The sequence below is a fragment of the Pan troglodytes genome, chromosome 9 (assembly GCF_028858775.2).
Source record: "Pan troglodytes isolate AG18354 chromosome 9, NHGRI_mPanTro3-v2.0_pri, whole genome shotgun sequence".
NCBI classification, from domain to species: Eukaryota; Metazoa; Chordata; class Mammalia; order Primates; family Hominidae; genus Pan; species Pan troglodytes.
This window is the reverse complement of record NC_072407.2, coordinates 4789587-4811380: the sequence shown is the minus strand read 5'-3', so window position 1 is coordinate 4811380 and position 21794 is coordinate 4789587. Positions and strand designations below refer to the sequence as shown.

Genomic DNA, 21794 nt, shown 5'->3' with positions numbered 1-21794 from the left:
GTGGCCGGGGCCCTACTCACTCAGGGGCCCTGTCCTCGACAGGAGTCGGATTCACAGGGGGCTCTGTTCTCAGCGGGGGCCAGGGCCCTACTCACAGGGGGCTCTGTCCTCGGTGGAGGCCGGGGCCTTACTCACGGGGGGCTCTGTCCTCGGCGGGGGCCCGGGCCTTACTCACTGGGAGCTCTGTCCTCGGCGGGGGCCAGGGACCTACTCACTGGGGGCTCTGTCCTTGGTGGAGGCCGGGGCCTTACTCACGGGGGGCTCTGTCCTCGGCGGGGGCCGGGGCCTTACTCACTGGGAGCTCTGTCCTCGGCGGGGGTCAGGGACCTACTCACTGGGGGCTCTGTCCTCGGTGGGGGCCGGGGCACTACTCACGGGGGGCTCTGTCCTCGGCGGGGGCGCTGCTCTCCGACTCCTGCAGGTTCCAGGTGACCCGCTTCACCAGGGCTCTGGACCGCAGCAGGGGGGTCTGCGAAACCACCTCCTCAGGCCGGGCTGCCTCCTGTACCCTCCCACTCATAGAGGGGCTGTCTTCCTTCCCCGCAGGCGCCACATCCGGGGAACTGGGTGCCTCAGCCTTCTCAGCCGCGTCCGGCCTGAGCAAATGTGGCTCCTGGGGGCCCTCTGGCAGGGGTGGGGGCTGCGAAGGGTCTTCATCGTGCATCAGTGACACCTCTCTCTGGATGGCGGCCACGGCCAGGCTGGCTGGGGGCAACGCAGGCTTCAGTGGGAAGTCTCGCTCCGGGGAAGAGTCTGTGCTTTCGGGAGAAGGTGGTGAGCTCATGTCATCGAGCTGGATGAAAACGGCGTCGCTTGAGAAATCATCAAAGACGTGTCCCGCCTCCACGGAGTCGCCATAATCCAGGTCCAGGTCGTCGGGCTCACACTCAGCTGCCACCTCCAGGACAGGGGGAGCCTGCAGGGGGGCCTTGTCGGCCGTAGCCACCTCCGGCGAGACATGTGCTTCCCCCAAGGCTGGCAACCTGGTGGGGAGGTCTTCCCGCCCTGGCTCCCCCTGTGCAAGGGGCGCTGGGGAAGCCTCCCTCACAGCCCCCTTCCTCTCTGGGGAATGGGACTGGGTCTGCGGCCGCTTCTCACGGGACCGAGGCCGCCTGTGCTCCCGTGCCCTGTGCTCCGAGCTTGGGGACCGGGACCTCCGCTTCCTGCGGTCTCGGGGCCACACCACACTCTCCTTCCTGTCTGGCCACTCGTGGCTGCGTTCCCGCTGATGCTTGTGCCTGCGGAGCCTCTCCAGGCTGCTGGTGGGGGAGCACTCCCTTCCCCGAGGTCTGGACGCTGATCTCCTTTTCTTCTTCTTCCTGCTCTCATAGTGCTCATAGGAAGAGCTGCCAGGGCTCCCCGACCGCGACCGGGACGTCCTCCGGCTGTGGCCCCAAGGGCCCCGCCTGTGCTCCCTGCTCTTGTCCTTGGCTTTCTTCCTCTTAGCTCGCTCTCGGCTGCTGGAGCGGTCGCTGGAGGACCGCCGGCTCTTGGCCTTGGACCGCTGCCTCCTGGGGCGCTCCTCACCCACTGATGGTGACGCTGACCTCGAGCTCCTGTCCCTGGATTCAGAGCGCGTCCGTCCGTGCTCCCTGGACACCCTCTTCCTCTTGGCCTTCTTCCTGCTGCGGGAGCTCGATGTGGAGCGGGACCGGGAAGGGGGCCTGAGCTCCACGACTCTGTGGGTGGCAGCCTGCGGCACGTCCGGGCTGGGTGGGGCTTCCGGCTCCACGACAGTCACACAGGTCACCGTCCGCTCCTCAGAGCCAAAGAAGGTGCTGCAAGACGCCCCATCCTCCTCATCCCAGGGCTCTGGGGGGGATGGCCTCCGCAGCCGGGCAGCCAGGCCCTGGCTCTCTGTGGGTTCCTCTCGCTCCGTGTCAGAGGCCCCCTCGGCAGCCACTGCACCCCGGAGCTTGGACACAGCGGAGGACGGTCCAAGAAGGGGTTCGGGCTCTGTACCAAAGATGCTCTCCACCGTGTAGGAGGTGACGCAGCGCACAGCCTGCACCGTCTGGGCCTTCGGGCTGTTGATGGAGATGGTTCGTGTGATCTCAGAGGGCAGGAGGCCAGGGCCAGACCTCTCGGGGCTGCTGCTAGGGGCGCTGGAGTCGGAGCCGGTGGGGTCGGATGGGTCGTAGACCTCGCTCCGGAGCTGCTTCGTCTTCTTGATGGAGAAGAGGGGTGAGGGGTTCTCCTTCCTCTGCTCCTTATTGTCCACAGGCCGGAACGTGTTACAGAAGCCAGGGCTGGAGAGCTGGCTGGAATGTGCCATGTTTCCAGGAATATTGATCCGGAAGCTCTCAAAGGTCGATCCAACCCCTTTCCCTCTTGATGGTCCCAGTGGGGCCAAACTGCCATGGGAGCTGGGGGCTGGGGGCCGGGAGCTGCCCGTGTGCACCCCGGGCTCCCGGGGCACCCTGCTGCTGGCCTCGCTCTCTGCCCGTGTGCCTTGCCCTGGCTGCCCGGCGCCCTCCCTGCCAGTCAGTCGGCTGATGCAGGCACTGGGGATCTCAATGCTCTGCCCGTGGGCCGGGGCCGCGTCCCGTCTGCCACCACCGTCATCTCTCCTGATCTTTGGTATCCTGGGTAGCTCAGAGATGTCTGTTCTTCTGGGCGCTGGTTTCAGGGGAGGCCCCGGCACCACACTGCGACATGGGGGCTTAGAATCTCTGCTTGAGATCTTAGACGCGGCAGAAGCAAGGGGCAAAGTGTGCTTGTTGGTGCCGTTGAACCAGGGGCTGTGACTCTGTCTGAAGCCAGGCGCACTCCCATTTGACAAGTTCCGAGCCTGAACCGACCCAGGGGTTGCTGACAAGTCCAGCCTCACAGGTGCCCCCGAGGTGCGGGCGGGGATGCAGGACCTGCCTTGACAGCTGAGCCCTGTGCTCTGTGGCCTGTTTCCTGACGGGCCTTGGGCCGGGCTCCCGGAGGGCAGTGCTCGGGGCTGCAGGCAGTCCTTGAATCCTTCCCCTCTGGACAGACTGCCTGAGTTTCGCTGAAAAGAAACTGGAGCTAAAAAACAAAAAAGTCAATGGCAATCATTTCCCACCCACTCTTCTTAAATGTCAGTGGTTTAACTTTTATCACAACTGGTTTTCTGTGAGGTCGTGCGCTTTAAACTCCTGTCTGCCTGTTGAGGTGGACACCTCACCTTTCCACACCCGGAGAGCTGCTTCAACAGCCACTCTGTGGATGACAAAGTACAGTGCCTGAGGCCATCAGGACACGATATTAACCAGGGGCGGGGGCAGTACCCCATCAGGACATGTTCTTATGAACATGAAGCTGTGGGGCTGGGTAAGAACTCGGAGCTAACTGAGAAACTGCTCAAAAAGGGAAATCAATGCAGAAAAATGGCTGAGGAATGGTCCCCCCAACTTCAGCTACATCTTCCGTGACTGAGACATGGGCTGAGTGCTTGGGAACAGCCTGAGGACCAGCAGCCCACAGAGGAAGGGGCCGTGGCAGGGGAGGCACTCACCCGCCCTCTTGGCGCTGAGGGAGCCGTCGCGGTGGATGATGACATCACTGCTGCCCAGCATCAGGAGGCTCTGGCCCGACAGGATGCTGCCCAGCAGGTCAGGCACTGGCTCCTCCTCCAAGTCTGGCTCTGGCACCGCGGCAGGGAGGCGCCTCCTGTGGGCACAGACCCGAGGCCCTGCCGTCACTGCCTCCCACAGCCTGAGGGCCCGCACCCAGGCAGAGCCCTGCAGCAGGCGGGAGCCGGGGAGAGTGGGGCTGGGCCGGGCCTGCGCCTCCCCCACAGCCCTGGCTCCGGCTGCTGTTCTAAGAGGTGCTCACCGGGGCCTCCCAGAGGGAGGGAGGGAGCCCCACCTCGCAGCTCTGGCCCCAGGGAAACCAGGCGTTTTTGGGAGAAGTCACCTCTGGTGCCTTTGCCACCCCCAACTCCACCAACAGGTGGGAGGGGGCAGACAAGCACCTTTACCTGTTTTGTTGGTTTTGGTTAATTCTTTTTTTGTTCTTGTGGCGAAACAAAAGAACTGGCCAAAAGGTGACCTCTGATGACAGCCTTATTCACCAGGGCCACTGCTCCTGCCCGAGGTGGTGTCCCTGTGCTGGTGGCTCTCAGGCCGGGGTGGGGGGCAGAGGGGCCACCTCGTGGAGCTGCAGCAACTCCCAGTCCACGCTCACGGGCAGGCCGTGGCCTCTGACACAGGATGGGCTGCAGCACTGCCTCACGCCAAGAGCCGACTGATGAGCGTGACAGTTGAGGGGAGGTGCTGAGGCCACCCAGGGCCACAGAGAGCCAGGCTATCGCGGCCCCACCCTAGAACTCCCATCCGATGCCCGACTGCTGCCCCCACCTCCCCAGAAGCCTCTGCCCTCACACACCTGGAAAGCCCCACGGAGACGGGCCTGGCCACGGGCTGGTGGGACTGCAGGGCTGACCGGGACAGAGCCCGTCTCTTGGCACTCAGAGGGGAAAGAGGGTTTGCAGAAAGCTCTTCACTGCTAGAGGGGAGGACACAGGCCAAAGGGAACAGGTGACTCCCAGCTCCCAGAACCCCCAGCCCAGGGAGACGGCACGGAGGAGGATGGCCGAGCACTGGCCATGTGGCGGCACGTGTGATTCGGGCCCCGCACCAGACCTCTGAGTTCCACGCCGCCCACCTGCACCGTATGGCGGTGGGAGGAATGGCCACCCTCACTCTCAAACACAAAACCTAACGCCTCCGCATGCACCTCGGGGCCCCGTGCCCACAGCCCCCAGGGAGAGGAGCGGGTGCCCAGGCAGGACCATCACCAGTTCACTCACCTGTCAAAGGGGTCCAGCTCATAGGGATCTCCAAACAGAGACAGAGAGGCAGCTCCAATATCCGCTCTCAGCAGCCCCAAGGAGGGCTCCACTGGCTTCAACACTGATGGGATGCAGCTGCTGTGAACAGGCCTGCGCAGGCCCAGCGTCCGCGCGATTCGAGAGCGAGTGGTGGCTTCACTCTGAATCCAGTAACAAAGAAAAAGATGAACAGAGAGACGGGGATGGCATCTACGAGGGCTCTGTAAATGCCACGTGAAGCCTTCATCAGCAACAGCGAACACTAGAGCGGGAAAATACTAAGCCAAAGTCAATGGGCTTCGCAGGCATGATGACCAACAAGCAGGAACAATGCCACACACATCGGCCGTGAAGCTCCTGCAGGCTACCAGAGGCTCTCGGGCATTGCAGTGTCACCATCACGTCGTAGTAGCATTAAGTGAAAACTCACAAAGAGGGAAACAAAAAATTCAACTGATGACTGACAGTAAAACCCCTTGATGGCTCACCTGTAATCCCAGCATTCTGGGAGCCCAAGGCAGACAGATCATTTGAGGCCAGTTCGAGACCAGCCTGGCCAACATGGTGAAACCCCATCTCTACTAAAAATACAAAAATTAGCTGGGCGTGGTGGCGGACGCCTGTAATCCCAGCTACTCAGGAGGCTGAGGCAAGAGAACTGCTTGAACCCGGGAGGCAGAGGTTGCAGTGAACCAAGATTGCACCACTGTAACTCCAGCCTGGGGGACAGAGCGAGACTCTGTCTCAAAAACAAACAAAAACAAACAAACAAGAACACCAAAAAAGCCTTGAGAAGATGACACAAATTTAGATTTTAAGCGCTGTCATTATTCCTAAATTCCTAAAAACCCTAAGAGTTACTAGCTGTTTCCTTCTGATTCTAGGCAGAGCGGACAGGGCAGCCTCCCGCTGTGGCTGGGACTGCATCGCCTGAAGGCAGGCGCCGCCCCTCCCAAGGGCGAACACCCTCACCTGCCATCGGGCCCCCAGGCTGTGGTCCCAGAACGCTGTCTGCAGAAGAAAGGAACCACAGAAACAGCATGCAGGCCAGCCGAGGACAAAAAGCTCAGGAGGACGCCCAGGAGTGTTCTGGGCACAGGGATGGGAGACGAGGTTCCAACCCAGGCTCAGGGCACCCCGCAAAGCAAAGGGAGAGAGCGCCCAGGGGACCTGAGAACTGGGAAATAGCAGGTCCTTATCCAACACCTGGTCATGGCTTTAGCTTCTACTCCAGGAATTTTGTCTGAATGAATAAACAGATCGGATGTTCGAATAATGCATTTAAAACTAAAATAAGAGGGCCAGGCATGGTGGCTCACACCTGGAATCCCAGCAGTTTGGGAGGCCAAGGTGGGTGGATCACTTGAGGTCGGGAGTTCAAGACCAGCCTGACCAACATGGCAAAACCCCATCTCTACTAAAAATACAAAACTTAGCCGGGCGTGGTAGCACACACCTGTGATCCCAGCTATTTGGGAGGCCGAGGTTGCAGTGAGCTGAGATCATACTACTGCACTCCAGCCTCAGCAACAAGAGCGAAACTCCATCTCAAAAAAAAAAAAAAAAAAAAAAAAACTAAAATATGGTTTTAGATAAATATGTATTATATGAGTTCATATTTACTAGGAAATAAACAATAATCTTGAGTATAAATTCACATAAAGATGCAGCAGACTTGGCGCTCACACCTGTAATCCCAGCACTTTGGGAGGTTGAGGCAGGAGGATCATTTGAGCCTAGGAGTTCAAGACCAGCTTGGGGAACACGGTGAGACCCCGTCTCCACCAAAAAAAGAAAATTAGCTAGGTGAGGTGGCGTGAGCCTGTGGTCCCAGCTACTTGAGAGGCTGACGTGGGAGGATCACCTTAGCCTGGGAGGTCAAGGCGGTTGCAGTGAGCCAGGATCATGTCACTGCACTCCAACCCGGGTAACAGAACCAGACTTTGTTCCCGCCCCAACCTAAAACAAACAAACAAACAAACAAACAACACTTTGTGAGGCTTAGAAGACAAACTGCTTAAGCCCAGGAGTCTTAAGACCAGCCTGGGCAACATGGCGAACCCTTGTGTCTATGAAAAATACAAAAACTAGCCGGGCACGGTGGGCTATGCCTGTAGTCCCAGCTACTCAGGAAGCTGAGGTGGGAGGATCACCTGGGCCTGGGGAGGTCAAGGCTGCAGTGAGCTGGGATTGAGCCATTGCACTTCAGCCTGGGCCACAGAGTGATACCATCTCAAAAAACAAAACAAAGGCTGGGCACGGTGGCTCACTCCTGTAATCCCAGCACTTTGGGCGCCGAGGTGGGCAGATCACGAGGTCAGGAGTTCAAGACCAGCCTGACCAACATGGTGAAACCCTATCTCTAATAAAAATACAAAAATTAGCTGGGCGTGGTGGCACACGCCTATAATCCCAGCGACTCAGGAGGCTGAGGCAGGAGAATCACTTGAACCTGGGAGGTGGAGGGTGCAGTGAGCCGAGATCGCACCACTGCACTCCAGCGTGGGGACAGAGTGAGACTCCGTCTCAAAAAAAAAAACAAAAAACAAAAACAAAAACAAAAAACAAAAAAAGATTCAGCAAACACTTGAACAATGGCTGCAACTCAGTTTTGTTTTGTTTTGTTTTGTTTTTGAGGCAGAGTTTTGCTCTCGTCTCCCAGGCTGGAGTGCAGTGGTGCAATCTCGGCTCACTGCAACCTCTGTCTCCTGGGGTTCAAGTGATTCTCCTGCCTCAGACTCCTGAGGCTGGGACTGCAGGTGCCTGCCACCACACCCAGCTAATTTTTAGTCTTTTTAGTAGAGATGGGGTTTCACCATGTTGGCCAGGCTGGCCTTGAACTCCTGACCTCAGGTGATCCGTCCGCCTCAGCCCCCCAAAGTGGTGGGATCACAGGTGTGAGCCACCGCGCTCGGCCGCAATTCAAGTTTTTACATATTAAGGTGTTTTAAATGTGCAGTCCGAGTGGACAAGGTGATACATTTAGTCCCGGTTTGAGCATCACAAACATGCACACGAATGACACACCACCCTCCACCCCATCAACACAGACAATAATTAGGAATCAACTAAAAATGAATATTAAATGTCTGGTCCATGATTTTGGATGGAAAGGGCCTAGGACAACAAACGCCACGACGTATACCAAGGAGGCCGCTCCCAGAGCCCAGCGAACATGGGTCAGAGGAGGTGGACGGGGCCTGTCAGATACGGCTTGTGTCACTCCTCAGAGCCAGGCTGGCCAGGCCTGCCTGAAACCCACAGCTGCTCCTGGGGGCCTCCGCCAGAGGGCTTGCACTGGCCTGGCTCACACCTGGCTCCCCGACCAGCTGATGGCTTCAGGAAGGTTCCTTGGGGGCACACGACCACCCCTCAACCCCTCAGTGTGCCTCAGGAAACAGCTGGCCTCAACCCCATCTTCAGTCTGTGCTACAGAAATGTTCATTTCCATCAGCAAATCACTGAGTAAATACAGAAAAGCAAAGACGATGATGATCCCTGCTCCATAACCGCGCGAGGGTGCCAAGGCCGGCGGGAGGCTTAGGCCCTGCCCCGTAACCACGTGAGGGTGCTGTGGCCAGCAGGAGACTCAGGCCCTGCCACCCAATGCTCACCTTGACCTTCTTCCCTCTTCTCTTCTTCACTCGATGTTGGCGTTTCTTAGATCTTGTGGCTGAGCTCTTACTTTTTGCGGATGGTCCGGACGGGGTTTTCTTTCTTCCCGGCACTTTCTTCCGTCTTCCTAAGGAAAAGAGGTTGCAGTCTGTGCTTCTCTGTGCTGGGCCCTCCCTGCCCCATTCCTGTGAGTCCAGCCCAGTGGACGGAGCCCAAGGAGCCGGTACAGCGGGACCACACGCACCGGCTTGCAATTTTTTTTTTTTTTTTGAGACAGGATCTTGCCCTGTCACCCAAGCTGGAGTGCAGTGGCACAATCTCAGCTCACAGCAGCCTCAAACTCCTGGGCTCACGTGATTCTCCTGCCTCAGCCTCCCAAGCAGCTGGAACTACAGGTAGGCACCACCGTGCCCAGCTAATTTTTTTATAGATAGGGCTTATCATGTTGCCCAGGCTGGTCTCTGGGCTCAAGCAATCCTCCTGCCTCAGCCTCCTAAAGAGCTAGGATTACAGGTGTGAGCCACCACGCCTGCCCAAATTTTTTTTTGAGACGGAGTCTTGCTCTGTCACGAAGGCTGAAGTGCACTGGTGCGATCTTACCTCACTGCAACCTCTGCCTCCTGGGTTCAAGCGATTCTCCTGCCTCAGCCTCCCAAGTAGCTAGGATTACAGGCGTGTGCCACCACACCCGGCTAATTTTTGTATTTTTGTTTTCTTTTGTTTTGTTTTTTTGAGACGGAGTCTCGCTCTGTCACCCAGGCTGGAATGCAGTGGCGTGATCTCGGCTCACTGCAATCTCTGCCTCCCAGGTTCACGCCATTCTCCTGCCTCAGCCTCCCGTGTAGCTGGGACTACAGGCGCCCGCCACCATGCCCGGCTAATTTTTTGTATTTTTAGTAGAGACGGGGTTTCACCGTGTTAGCCAGGATGGTCTCGATCTCCTGACCTCGTGATCCGCCCACCTCGGCCTCCCAAAGTGCTGGGATTACAGGTGTAAGCCACCGCGCCCGGCCTAATTTTTGTATTTGTAATAGAGACAGAGTTTTGTTAAGTTGGCCAGGCTGGTCTTGAACTCCTGATCTCAGGTGACGCACCCGCCTCAGCCTCCCAAAGTGCTGGTGCGAGCCACTGTGCCCGGCGTCAAAGATTTTTAAACGGAGAAATAAACCATATATACATATATATATATATATATATATATATATTTTTGGAGACAGAGTCTCACTCTGTCACCCAGGCTGGACTGCAGTGGCGCCATCTCAAACTCCTGGCCTCAAGCTATCCACCTGCCCCAGCCTCCCAAAGTGCTGGGATTACAAGCTACTCAGGAGGCTGAGGCACCACAATTGCTTGAGCCTGGGAGGCAGAGGTTGCAGTGAGCTGAGATTGCGCCATTGCACTCCAGCCTGGGCAAGATGAGATCCTGTCTCAAAAAAAAAAAAAAGGAATAAAAATAATGTGTTCCTATCGGGGAGAGACACAGAAAATGAGCTGCACCGAAGAACAGAGCCTGACATCCCTGAGTGCACCATTAAATATCTTACATAATTCTCATCAGGGCCAGGCACCATGGCTCACACCTGTAACCCCAGCACTTTGGGAGGCCGAGGCAGGTGGACTGCTTGAGACTTTAACACAAATGAGCTCACTGCACATCTGTAGTGACATAAAGATTAAAACAATTTTAACTGCAAAAAACACCCAGCCAAACACCCATCAACAGGACAAACTGTGGTATATTCATACAATGGAATATTTCTCAATAATAAAAAATCATCCACAGACACAGGTAATTACAGAGATTCCCAGAGTACTGTGCTGAACAAAAGGAGCAAGTTGGTCCCCTGCACCAGACCCACAGACGCCGAGTCCCCCGGAGCCCCAGGACCCTGCACCAGACCCACAGACGCCGAGTCCTCCGGAGACTCAGGACCAGCACGACCGACACACAGTGATGCACATGGCCACAGGGCTGCTGGTGGGGCCGAAGTGTGGTCTCATAACTATTTCTGTGCTGGCTGGAATGGAAGTTACGTCTGTCAAACCTAGGACTACACACTAAAGCGAGTGCATTCACTTAATAAAAAGCACGTACGCTTCAGGCCAGGCGCAGTGGCTCAGGCCTGTAATCCCAGCACTTTGGGAGGCTGAGGTGGTCGGATCACCTGAGGTCGGGAGTTCAAGACCAGCCTGGCCAACATGGTGAAGCCCCATCTCTACTAAAAATACAAAAACTAGGTGGGCGTGGTGGCGGGTGCCTGTAATTCCAGCTACTTGGGAGGCTGAGGCAGGAGAAACACTTGAACCTGGAAGGTGGAGGATGCAGTGAGCCAAGATCGTGCCACTGCACTCCAGCCTGGGAGAGCGAGACTCTGTCTCAAAAAAAAAAAAAAAAAAGAAAAAAAAAAAAAGAAAAAGTATGCATGCTTCAATACAGTTAATTTCTAAAAGATCACAGATTAGAGCACACTGAGTAAAGCAGGAGTCCATGCGTCCACAGTGACTTAAATCCCCACGAGGGAGAGGGAATGCTCTTCTGAGAGCCAAATGTGCACGCGCACCAGCGCCGGGGGTGTCTGACAAGGTGCAGTCCACGGCTCTCCCCAGGAGCGGCCCGTTAATTTTAAGGGAGAATTAGTCACTTCACAGTGGACCTCTGAGAACCAAGTCATCAAAGTTAACCAGCACTGGGACAAAATTACCAAAACTCACAGAGAAAAGGACTGAAAACCTGAACAGGGCAGAAGCAAGACAAGACGTGAAATCACTGATCTCAACTCGACCCCCACAGAAAAGCCCAGGCCCAGATGGCTTCAGGGCGTATTCTGACAAATGTTTACAGCAAAAATGACAAGACTGCTTCCATAAACTTCAGGATGCAATCCTTCCAGAAAGCAGAGGGGAACAATGCGGGAAGGCCGGCATCACCCTGACACAATGCCAGAGGCAGCGTGGTCACAGATCGGCACATCAGACCCACACCTCCCGGGCCCGGTGCGGCTTCTGTGTAGTGTTTTCAGCTGAGAAGATTAACTTGCAGAAAGAAGAAATGGAAATGCCCACAGCCTTGAGGGAAGCAGTGAGTGGACCTCGGGCGTGGGTCCCAGCATGTGGCTGGCGGGAGAGTCCGTCCCTTCAGGCTTACTTGTCTTCCTCTTCCGTCGGGCGGGAGTGCGCGGCGTCAGGGGGCGCTGATACACGGCGGTGCTCAGGCCAGTCGCCACGGCCTCGATGGCTTCGTCCAGCAGGGAAGACCCGAGGTGCCCTGGTGTGTGCTACAGGCAAAGGAGCGGTGCCGTCAGATGCCCTTGGGGCCTCAGCCGGTCCAGCACAGACCCCAAATGGAGCCCAGAACACAGCCCGCAATGGCAGCCAGAGAAGCAGGACAGCCTCCCCACCCGCCACTGCAGCAGCCACGGCCCAGCCTTCCTCTCCCCTGCCAGAGGCTGCCAAGCACTCCCACGGGGGCAAGGAGGGTGGGGGACAGACAGCATCCCAGGGGCACACGAGAGGGCACCAGTCACTGTGACGGGGGTGGCGCAGGTACTGGGCAGGGCACTGGACAGGGACAGCCCCCTCCCCACCCAGCCTTCTCAGTCCACTCCAAATTCAGCATTAGGCTTGCCAAGGGCACACACCACATGCCCACAGCCCAGACCCTCCTGCTTGTCCAATGCCCAGGGAAAGGCTGCTGTCAGGACAGAGGCTGCAGGGAGCACCTGAAACCGAGCACCAGGTCCAGTGCAAGAGGAAGGTGCTCACAGGTGCCTAGAGGGAGCGGTGCTGGCATGGGGCCTGGGGAACAAGGGGGGTTTCCTAGAGCCCCCACCCCCAGGGCCAGGCTTCACCTGCCCCTCAATACCTGGCTCCAGGTGCTCAGAGGCAGCCCCACCTTGGGCCGCTGGGGTCACCCTGGGGTGCACTCACCTGCTCCCCTCAGCAGGCCGAAGAACATGAGCCACCGGGGCCGGGCGGACCCCACAGTGCCGACGACGCCCCTCCCACCCACCCAGACTGCTGAGATCACTCTGGGCAGCTGGGGTTCTGCGACTGGCGTCAGGGCTGGGCCACCCACCTGGACTCTCCTGGCAGTGGAGATCCGGTTCCGGTTCACGGTTGCTCTCACTCTCTCACTCTGCCGTGTCCTGGCTATCACCCGGGTCCTACCTGCTCGAGGCCGAAGCCTGCTAGTGGTGGGCACCACATCAGCCAAGAGCAGGGAGACCTCCTCCTCACTCACGGGACCCGCATCTGGGAAGAACCACCAGGGCTGATGTGCCACACTCACAGGCCACACGCTTCCCCCAACGGCTCCCCCTGTGGCTGCCGGCCAAGTAGCAGCCCTGGCTCGGGCTGACCTGTGCACAGGACCCAGGGCTGCTCATGGAGCCTGGTGCTCCTAACATTGAGGACCGGAACCCCCCAGCCAATGGACCCCACACACATCCCCGAGAAGATGAGTCCGAACAGCCCTAGATGTCCTCCCGACACCGCAGCCAACCCTAACCCCCATGAGACAGCCCTAGATGTCCTCCCCACATAGCAGCCAAACCTAACCCCGGGGACCGCAGAGCGGACAGTGAGAAGGCCCATGTGCGCCTTGGGACGGGAGCAGTGTCCTTACCAGCGGCAAGGACAACACCAGGTGCAGCACATTCCGGGCAGAACCACTCGTCCACCGGCACCTCCTGGAGAGGGGGGTCCAAGCATTCCATGTGGTACCTACAGGAGAGAGCAGGGCCAAAGCATCCGGGTGCTGCTCACAGCTTTCCCAAACCTCCTCAAGTGAGGGGACCACAAAGCAGGCCTCCGATGGCACCCAAGTCTGCGATGCATTCTGTTATGGGCTGACCCGCATCCCCCCAAAATTCGTAAGAAGCCCTAACCCCCGATGTGACAGCAGATAGACATGGAACCTTTAAGGTTATAGGATTGGTGTCCTTAGATGAGGGAAGGCCAGGTGAGGTCACAGCGGGGAGGCGGCAGTCTGTAAGTCAGGAAGGGGGCCTCCCCAGGAACCAGGCCTGCTGGTATCTCAGACGTCCAGTTTCCAAAACCAAGAAAAGGAAGACCTGCGGTTTACGCTGCCCAGCCTGTGGTATCCTGACAGCAACTGAGCTGGCTGCGACACACGACACACACCCAGAGGCCGACAGTGGCTCACGTTGAGCTCCTGCGGTAGGTGCTGCCTGTGGGGCCCCCTTCCCAGAGAGCTTGTCTCCCCAACCCTCACTCCCACGGGTTCAAACACTGCACCTCACACCAAGCCACTGAAGAAGGCGAAGGTTTCTTTGCTGAAAGGAAACTATGTTTTAATTGTTTCTATCGAGCCTTCCGGGAAGGTAGTTTGGGAAGTGCTGCCACTGGTATGAGGTATGTGTGCCCCTCCAAGCAGCCGAGGCTCGGGAGTCTATGCAAAGATCCTTGAAACTTCATCCCAAAGACCCCAGACAGCCCTGAGCAAGGCAAAAACAATCAAGGGAAGGGAGTCAAGCTGATGATTTCCCTGAAAATTGAGCCTGAATTCAACTGAACTTAACTACCACTTACCACGGGCTGAACTGTTCTAGGATCTAAGATACGAGTTAAACAAGAGTAAACCCATTCTCCCAAGAGTCCTGCACCTATGAGAAGGTGTCCGCTGTGTGGCCCTTGCCAGGGCCATACAAGAAAGACAGGAGACAGGCATGCAGGAAGAGAAGCCGACTGCCCCGGGCACACGACACGCCCTGCCAGGCCAGCAGAGGGGGGTGGCGGGTGGGGGCACCCCAAGAGCCTAACTAGGTCCCCTAACATCTGCTCTTATACAAGTTCTCTGGGGACAAAGGCAAGGATGAGCAGTACCTTCTTTCAAAGAATTCCAAAGTCTGAAAAGGTCCAACCCACTTTCCCACCACTGAGCTCCAGCAGCCTTGGAGGAGGCTGCGGCTCACCTGAGGCCCGAGCAGAAGGCCCCTCTGCGCCCGGCAGGCACCCATCCACAGCCAGGCCAGGCCTGTGTCCCCCACACTCATCCCCGAGAAGAGGAGATTGGCTGCAAGTTTAAATACGAGCACGGGGACAAGGAGGGCTGCCGAGACCTGCCCAGCTACGGTGCAGGCACCCATGGCTCCACCTGCACAGGGAGCCTGGTGGCCCTGCAGCTGAAGGTGCTCAGATCTGACCTGCCCAGGGAGGGGAGGGCCACACCTAACAGGCCTCAGTGAGCCCCTGCACCGCCTCCCTGGTGAACACACACTTTTAAATTAGATTGTAACTTAAAAAAGAAAAAAAATCAGAAACTGTATCTTATTTCATGTAATGTCAGTGTATCTACAGATAGCGTTTTTTTTGTTTTTTGTTTTTAGTCTCTCTGGAGTGCAGTGGCGCAATCTCGGCTCACTGCAACCTCCGCCTCCCAGGTTCAAGGTATTCGCGTGCCTCAGCCTCCCAAGGATCGGGGGTTACAGGTGTGAACCACCACGCCCGGCCAATTTTTATATTTTTAGTAGAGACGGGGTTTCGCCATGTTGGCCAGGCTGGTCTCGAACTCCTGAGCTCAGGTGATCCACCCACCTCGGCCTACTGTGATTCCATTTTGACATGAGGAACTGAGTAATTTTAGACGTGTGATTTTTAAGTCAGACTTAACTGAAAATTTAGCAGACTGCAAATTGTAACAGTATAGAAATGTTTAGAAGTAGGAGAATCGTTATATTGATCAGTTTTAATGTTTTAGATCCACCAGGGTTTTTATGTACTTGCGTTGTTTTATCTGCCAAGTAATTCAAGTAGTATAGGTAGAAAGAAAATCAATATATCAAATTTGTAAATGTAATTTATAATAAAAAATTTTAATTAAGTTGTAAACATTCCCAAGAGCCTTGTTAGAAGGTACTACAACTAGGTTGGGCATAATGGCTCACGCCTTTAATCTCAGCACTTTGGGAGGCCGAGGTGGGCGGATCACTTGAGCCCAGGAGTTCCACACCAGTCTGGCCAACATGGTGAAACCCCGTTTCTCCATAAAATACAAAAATTAGCCAGGTGTGGTGGCACGTGCCTGTAATCCCAGCTACTGAGGAGGCTGAGGCAGGACAGTCACTTGAACCTTGAACCGAGGTTGCAGTGACTCGCTGCAGAGGTTGCAGTGAGCCAAGATGGCGCCACTGCACTCCAGCCTGGATGACGGACCAAGACTCTGCCTTGAAAAAAATAAGTAAATGAGTAAAATAAAAGCTAACAGGAAAACCAGGCTTTGTGCGTGAAAACTGGCCTACCAGCTGCCCTCGAGCCACTAGAAGGCTCACGGCCCCGGCCTGCGATGAGGGCCTTGCCCAAGACGGTGCCTGTGGCGACCAGGACCAGGTCTCTCTATCATGCCATGGCCTCTCAGGCCGTGTCCAGCGATTCCAGGCCAGCCCACGCCCTTCCTTCATATGCCCAGAGTGGCCGCAGCCACAGGTAAAGAGGACCAGTCCTACACATGGGCATGGAGTGCTGAGCCACCCCTCCACCTTTTTTTTCCTTTTTAAGCATTCTGCATATATTCACGGTGTAAGTCAGTAATCAACAGCCAATAAGCACTGTGCCCAGGGCTGCAATGACCAGGCTGCTGGGATAGTCAAGGCAGCAGCCCTGCCCTTCAGACTCACAGCAACCAACTCAGTGCCTGCCGGGGCAACTGGCAGCAGACGCTCCCAGGAACCCCGAGGAGGTGAGGACCATCAGGGCAGAGCACTCAGGAAACTCACAAAACATGGATTTAGGCTCAGACTCGTGAGAAAGGAGGGAAGGCCAGATGTCTGCAAATGTGAGCAGAGGCGTGGCTATCTCCCGGCTGCTGGGAGCAGAGGGCAGGACCAAGCAGGGGCTGGGGACCTGGAAGGGCCGGCGGAGCGCACTGCAAGGCCCCTGTACTCCCACAGGCCACAAGGAGGGCGAACTGACGATGAGACAAACGTGGTGGCTGCCTGCAGGACCCCCAAGGAGGCCCCTGCAGTGTCTGCAAAAGGATAGCCAGCGATTCCTGCACCAACAACAGCGTGAGTGGAGCAGAGGCCTGGGTATGTGGCTAACAACGAGGTGACAGGTGGGGGCACAAGCGGCTGTGCTCAAGGACGAGTCAAAGCTGGGACGACCGGGACCACCTGCCACAGAGCAAAGGCCTTCACCAGGAGCCCGTCCTCGGTGCGGCTCCAGCCGCGGCACGTCAAGGCCTCCTGGCTCCGGCTGTTCCGTAGTCCAAACCCTGACCCAGCTACTTCCCACCCAAGAGAAGGCCCCAGATCGAGCAGCCTCACTGGTTCTTTCAACAAGGGAAAGATTTCCAGAATCCTCTCTCCATAATTTCACGGCAGAAAAATTATTCAAATCAACAGGGAAAGCCCCTCGCAGGAGGCTAAGGGGGAAGGGGGCATCTGCCTACAGCCAACGACACAAAGCAGGGATGAGGAGACAAGTGTCACAGGCTCCCGGGAAGCCAGGGCCACACAGGGCCAGAGCAGGCGCTCTCAGCTGTGCCAGGGAGAGCAGCAGGTGCAGCATAACTGGACATGCACCAGAGGGTGAAGGAGGAGCAGGGTGAAAGGTGAGGGACCAAGGCAGCCAGAATGATGGATGCAGGCACAGCCACCCCTCCCCCACAAAGGCCAGGACCAGGACACGTCCCACCCTCTGGCTGACCAGCCCCACAGCCTCCTGTCTGGCTGTTTTCTTTTTTGTCTTGATGTATTACCTGCACTTCTGTGGGCAGCCTCAGAATGTTTTTGGGGAAAGACTGAAGTGTAAATGAGTGTAACAGGAAGGCCTGCACGACTGAACCGCGCTGCTGAGGGTGGTGAGCACAGCTCCAGGTGCTGGGACTCAGACTTCACAGAGCGAAGAGGCTCTGCACCCCTCCTGCGCCTGGCCCGCCTTGCACGCAGCAGGGCACGTGTGCCAGTCCCAACCGTCCCTTACCCCGCATCGCAGCCGTCGCAGAGCAAAAGCCTGTCCTCGCGGTCGCTCCTGCCGCACACCTCACAGAAGGTCGGGTCCTCCTCCTCGCTCGCTTTGGTGTTCTCCACTGGGATCTAGGACAGAATCGTCGGTCACCACCACACAGGACCCAAACTCCCCGCGGTCACTTCCCAGCGTGAAACGCGTTAATCCAGAATCCATCCATTGCCTTAGATTCCCATGTGGGCTCCACAGGCCCAGAGGGTCTCCCTCGACGTGCACACAGGCATTTTTATGTTTTCTACCATCTCAGGGTGGTGATCTAAGAGGAAAGTATTCAACAGAAAGCAAAGTATGATGCACGGAAAGGAGCGGGTAAGCCCTGCGGCCCCAAAGTGGAGTAATCAAGTAGGGCGAGGCAGCAGGTGCTGGACTGCCACGGAAGAGCAAGATCTGCCTCTTAAAAAAAAAAAAAAAGGCTGGGCACGTTGGCTCACGCCTGTAATCCCAGCACTTTGGGAGGCCGAGGTGGGTGGATCACGAGGTCAGGAGATCGAGACCATCCTGGCTAACACGGTGAAACCCCGTCTCTACTAAAAATACAAAAAATTAGCCGGGCGTGGTGGCGGGTGCCTGTAGTCCCAGCTACTCGGGAGGCTGAGGCAGGAGAATGGCGTGAACCCAGGAGGCAGAGCTTGCAGTGAGCCGAGATTGTGCCACTGCACTCCAGCCTGGGCAAAAGAGCGAGACTCTTGTCTCGGGAAAAAAAAAAAAAACAGCCGGGTGTGGTGGCTCATGCCTGTGGACCCAGCTACTCAGGAGGCTGAGGCATAAGGATTGCTTGAGCCCAGGAGATTGAGGCTGTAGTAAGCTGTGATTGTGCTACTGCACTCCAGCCTGGGTGAAAGAGCAAGATGGTGTCTCAAAAATAAAGAGCTCTGAGCAGACGGGCCAGAGCACTGCTCCCAGATGTGATGGGTACAGGGGTGGGGTCGAAGGGATATCCCAGGAGCTGGCAATATCTCTGCCTCTAACCCCCAACCCGGACCCCAAACCCCCCAGACAGGGCTCATGGCCACAAGGGGCACTTGAGTTGATTTCTATGAAGCATTTAACCAACCCTCATTTCAGGAGAGCAAGCCCACTTTGGAAAGCATGCTCTGTCCCACAGGGCCGGGATAGAAGCACGGCTGGGGCCTCCACGGCAGCGTCCACACTCACCCTTCTTAAGATTTTACCACCAAATTGAGCTCGAATACAAATGCACTTAAATAGAGTTCGATCAACTGGACAGGAATTGGCATTCTGTGAGAAATAAAAACAGGATCAGAATCTTGTCAATCACTTTCACTTAAGAGATCAGAAATTCTTTTACACTGAAAATCAAGTATCTGCTAAATGCCTCCATGTGCCAGGCCCTCCACTAAGCTGCTGGTAACACGGCTGTGGAGGGAGCACAGCGAGCCTTGCCTCCCTGCAGAGCTGCCAGCCCTGGCGGGGAGGAAAGAGCAGCTCCATGAACGCGTAGCTTCTCAGTGACAAGTAAGAACAATAAAGGGAGGACGGACAGGCGTGGGGGCGGCATTGTGCACAGGCCCCTCTGCCGTGAGCCCGTTCAAGTCTTCTGCTAACTTTTCCAAAAGATTGTTGGACATTCACTAGTAAATTTTTAGAATTTCTTTTCATAGGCCGGGAGCAGGGGCTCATACCTGTAATCCCAGCACTTTGGGAGGCCGAGGCAGGCAGATTACCTGAGGTCGGGAGTTCGAGACCAGCCTGACTGACACAGAGAAACCCCGCCTCTACTAAAAATACAAAATTAGCTAGGTGTGGTGGCGCATACCTGTAACCCCAGCTACTCGGGAGGCTGAGGCAGGAGAATCGTTTGAACCAGAGAGGCTGAGGTTGCGGTGAGCCGAGATGGCGCCACTGCACTCCAGCTTGGGTGACAAGAGCCAAACTCCATCTCAAAAAAAAATTTACTTTCATAGTATGGATAACAGTCAGGTATACGTTGCAAATTTATTTTTGCCTTTATTAATAGTGTTCTGACCCACATAAGATCTTTATGTTGGCTTTATTAAGGTACACCATACACAAGAAAACACTGATTTTAACTGAGTAATTAAATCGGCTCTGACAAATATACAACCTGCGGAGTCCCCACCCTGGTCTTCGGGCCCTTCCCTCTCCCACCTGACTGTTTCTTCCTGTTGTCTCAGGGGTGTGGTTAGGTGCGTCTTCCCTGGGGTTTCTCAGGATTGGAGCCGCAGCATGGACTCCACTCATGGCATTCTGCCCTCCCTAGCACTGGAGAGACACTGACACACAAATGGTCCACGTGTCCATTCCCCCGTGGTGAATGGACGTGTCTTCGTGTGGGCGCACTCCTGTTTCTCTTGGGTAAACACCCAGGAATACATGGCCTTTGAGGTTGTACGTGTGACACCCCCACCTCTGGAGTCTGGGGTGCCCTCCTACCGACCAGCTCCAGGGGTATGCGGCAGCACCTCCCATGGTGGGACTGGGGTTCCCAGAGGAGCCCTACTGCTGAACCCTGCACACTCCGTGCCCGTTTGCAGACACTCTCTCAGGCTGAGCCCCACACGCTCCGTGCCCGTTTGCAGACACTCTCAGGCTGAGCCCCACACGCTCCGTGCCCGTTTGCAGACATTCTCAGGCTGAGCCCCGCACGCTCCATGCCCGTTTGCAGACTCTCTCTCAGGCTGAGCCCCGCACGCTCCGTGCCCGTTTGCAGACACTCTCTCAGGCTGAGCCCCACACGCTCCGTGCCCGTTTGCAGACATTCTCAGGCTGGGCCCCGCACGCTCCATGCCCGTTTGCAGACACTCTCTCAGGCTGAGCCCCACACGCTCCGTGCCCGTTTGCAGACATTCTCAGGCTGAGCCCCGCACGCTCGGTGCCTGTTTGCAGACATTCTCAGGCTGAGCCCTGCACGCTCTGTGCCCGTTTGCAGACACCCTCTCAGGCTGAACCTTGCACGCTCCATGCCCGTTTGCAGACATTCTCAGGCTGAGCCCCACATGCTCCATGCCCATTTGCAGACTCTCTCTCAGGCTGAGCCCCGCACGCTCCGTGCCCGTTTGCAGACTCTCAGGCTGAGCCCCGCATGCTCTGTGCCTGTTTGCAGACACTCTCTCAGGCTGAGCCTGACATGCTCCGTGCCCGTTTGCAAACATTCTCTCAGACTGTTTAGGAAATCCTTCCCTTTTCTTATCACAGAGCTACCCATGCTTTCTTTTCAAAGGTTCAGTTTTGCTTTCTAATTCAAGATCTTGAATCCATCCAGCATCGTGTGTGTGCTGTGAGCAGCCCCCAGCTGATCTGCCTCACAGGCACCTCCTGTCTCCCCCTGAGTATGTCCAGGTCTCTTTTAAGCCCCTGCAAAACCCCTGGGACTGGTTTCCATTCCTGGACTGATTCCAGTTCAATCCCTGTAGTTTTATAAATCATAATATCCAGTAGGCAATTTCTCCCCTTTTCAAAGCTATCTTGGCAATTCTTGGTGCCTTCCTGTCCTCCTGTGTTGACTTCACAACACATCAAGCACCCTGAACTCCTGCTGGGAAGGACGGAATCAGCATCCCCGACCTCTCTACGGAGCAAGATGTCTCGAAAGGGAAGGGGCCTTGCTTCAGTCACAGCTGTGTTAGAAAAGCTCTTTAAATGTCTTACACGTCTCTTTATGACTTATTTCTAAACACAATTTTAATCTTTATTAACCTTGTATCCAGTAATCTTGCTAAGCAGCATTTTAACAGTTCATTTTTAAGATTTCTCTTTTTTTTTTTTTTGAGACAGTGTCTCGCTCTGTCGCCGGGCTGGAGTGCAGTGGTGCAATCTCAGCTCACTGCAACCTCCAACTCCCAGGTTCAAGTGATTCTCCTGCCTCAGCCTCCCGAGTAGCTGGGACTACAGGTACGTGGTACCACGCCCAGATAATTTTTGTATTTTTAGTAAACACAGGGTTTCACCATGTTGGCCAGGATGGTCTTGATCTCTTGACCTCATGATCCACCCACCTTGGCCTCCCGAAGTGCTGAGATTACAGGCGTGAGCCACTGCACCCCGTCCCATTTGTAAGATTTCTATACTGACAAACTTGTTTGCAAATGCCCTCTTCTGCCCAATATTTATCTAATAAATGCCAGACAGAAAATACATAGCAAACACTGTATCTTGTTCCTCAATTTAAATGAAAGCTTCACTTGCCAAAAGAAAAATCTACAAAAAAAAATAAAAATAAAAATGGCCGGGCGTGGTGGCTCATGCCTGTAATCCCAGCACTTTGGGAGGCCGAGACGGGTGGATCACCTGAGGTTGGGAGTTCAAGACCAGCCTGACCAACATGGTGAAACCCTGTCTCTACTAAAAATACAAAATTGCCCTGGCGTGGTGGTGGGCACCTATAGTTCCAGCTACGCGGGAGGCTGAGGCA

At 56.0% G+C, this 21794-nt stretch overlaps 1 protein-coding gene across 21 annotated transcripts in view; it reads right to left on the bottom strand.

Moving 5' to 3' along the window:
* Positions 1–21794, bottom strand: part of PHRF1 (PHD and ring finger domains 1) — a 38291-nt gene that overhangs the window by 2124 nt on the left and 14373 nt on the right. For 10 of the 21 annotated variants that reach the window (XM_063783637.1, XM_016919987.4, XM_016919993.4 and 7 more), the window contains 10 exons: positions 18557–18640; positions 17357–17469; positions 13041–13138; positions 12492–12667; positions 11562–11691; positions 8416–8543; positions 4781–4962; positions 4357–4476; positions 3485–3639; positions 376–3015 (listed from right to left, as the gene is read on the bottom strand). In XM_063783637.1, the coding sequence (XP_063639707.1) occupies positions 376–3015; positions 3485–3639; positions 4357–4476; positions 4781–4962; positions 8416–8543; positions 11562–11691; positions 12492–12667; positions 13041–13131 (3622 nt within the window). In that variant the 5' untranslated portion in view covers positions 13132–13138; positions 17357–17469; positions 18557–18640. Of the gene's footprint in view, positions 1–375; positions 3016–3484; positions 3640–4356; positions 4477–4780; positions 4963–8415; positions 8544–11561; positions 11692–12491; positions 12668–13040; positions 13139–17356; positions 17658–18556; positions 18641–21794 lie in introns of all 21 variants that reach the window. The other 11 variants (XM_063783638.1, XM_016919988.4, XM_063783634.1 and 8 more) reach the window with 3 other exon arrangements.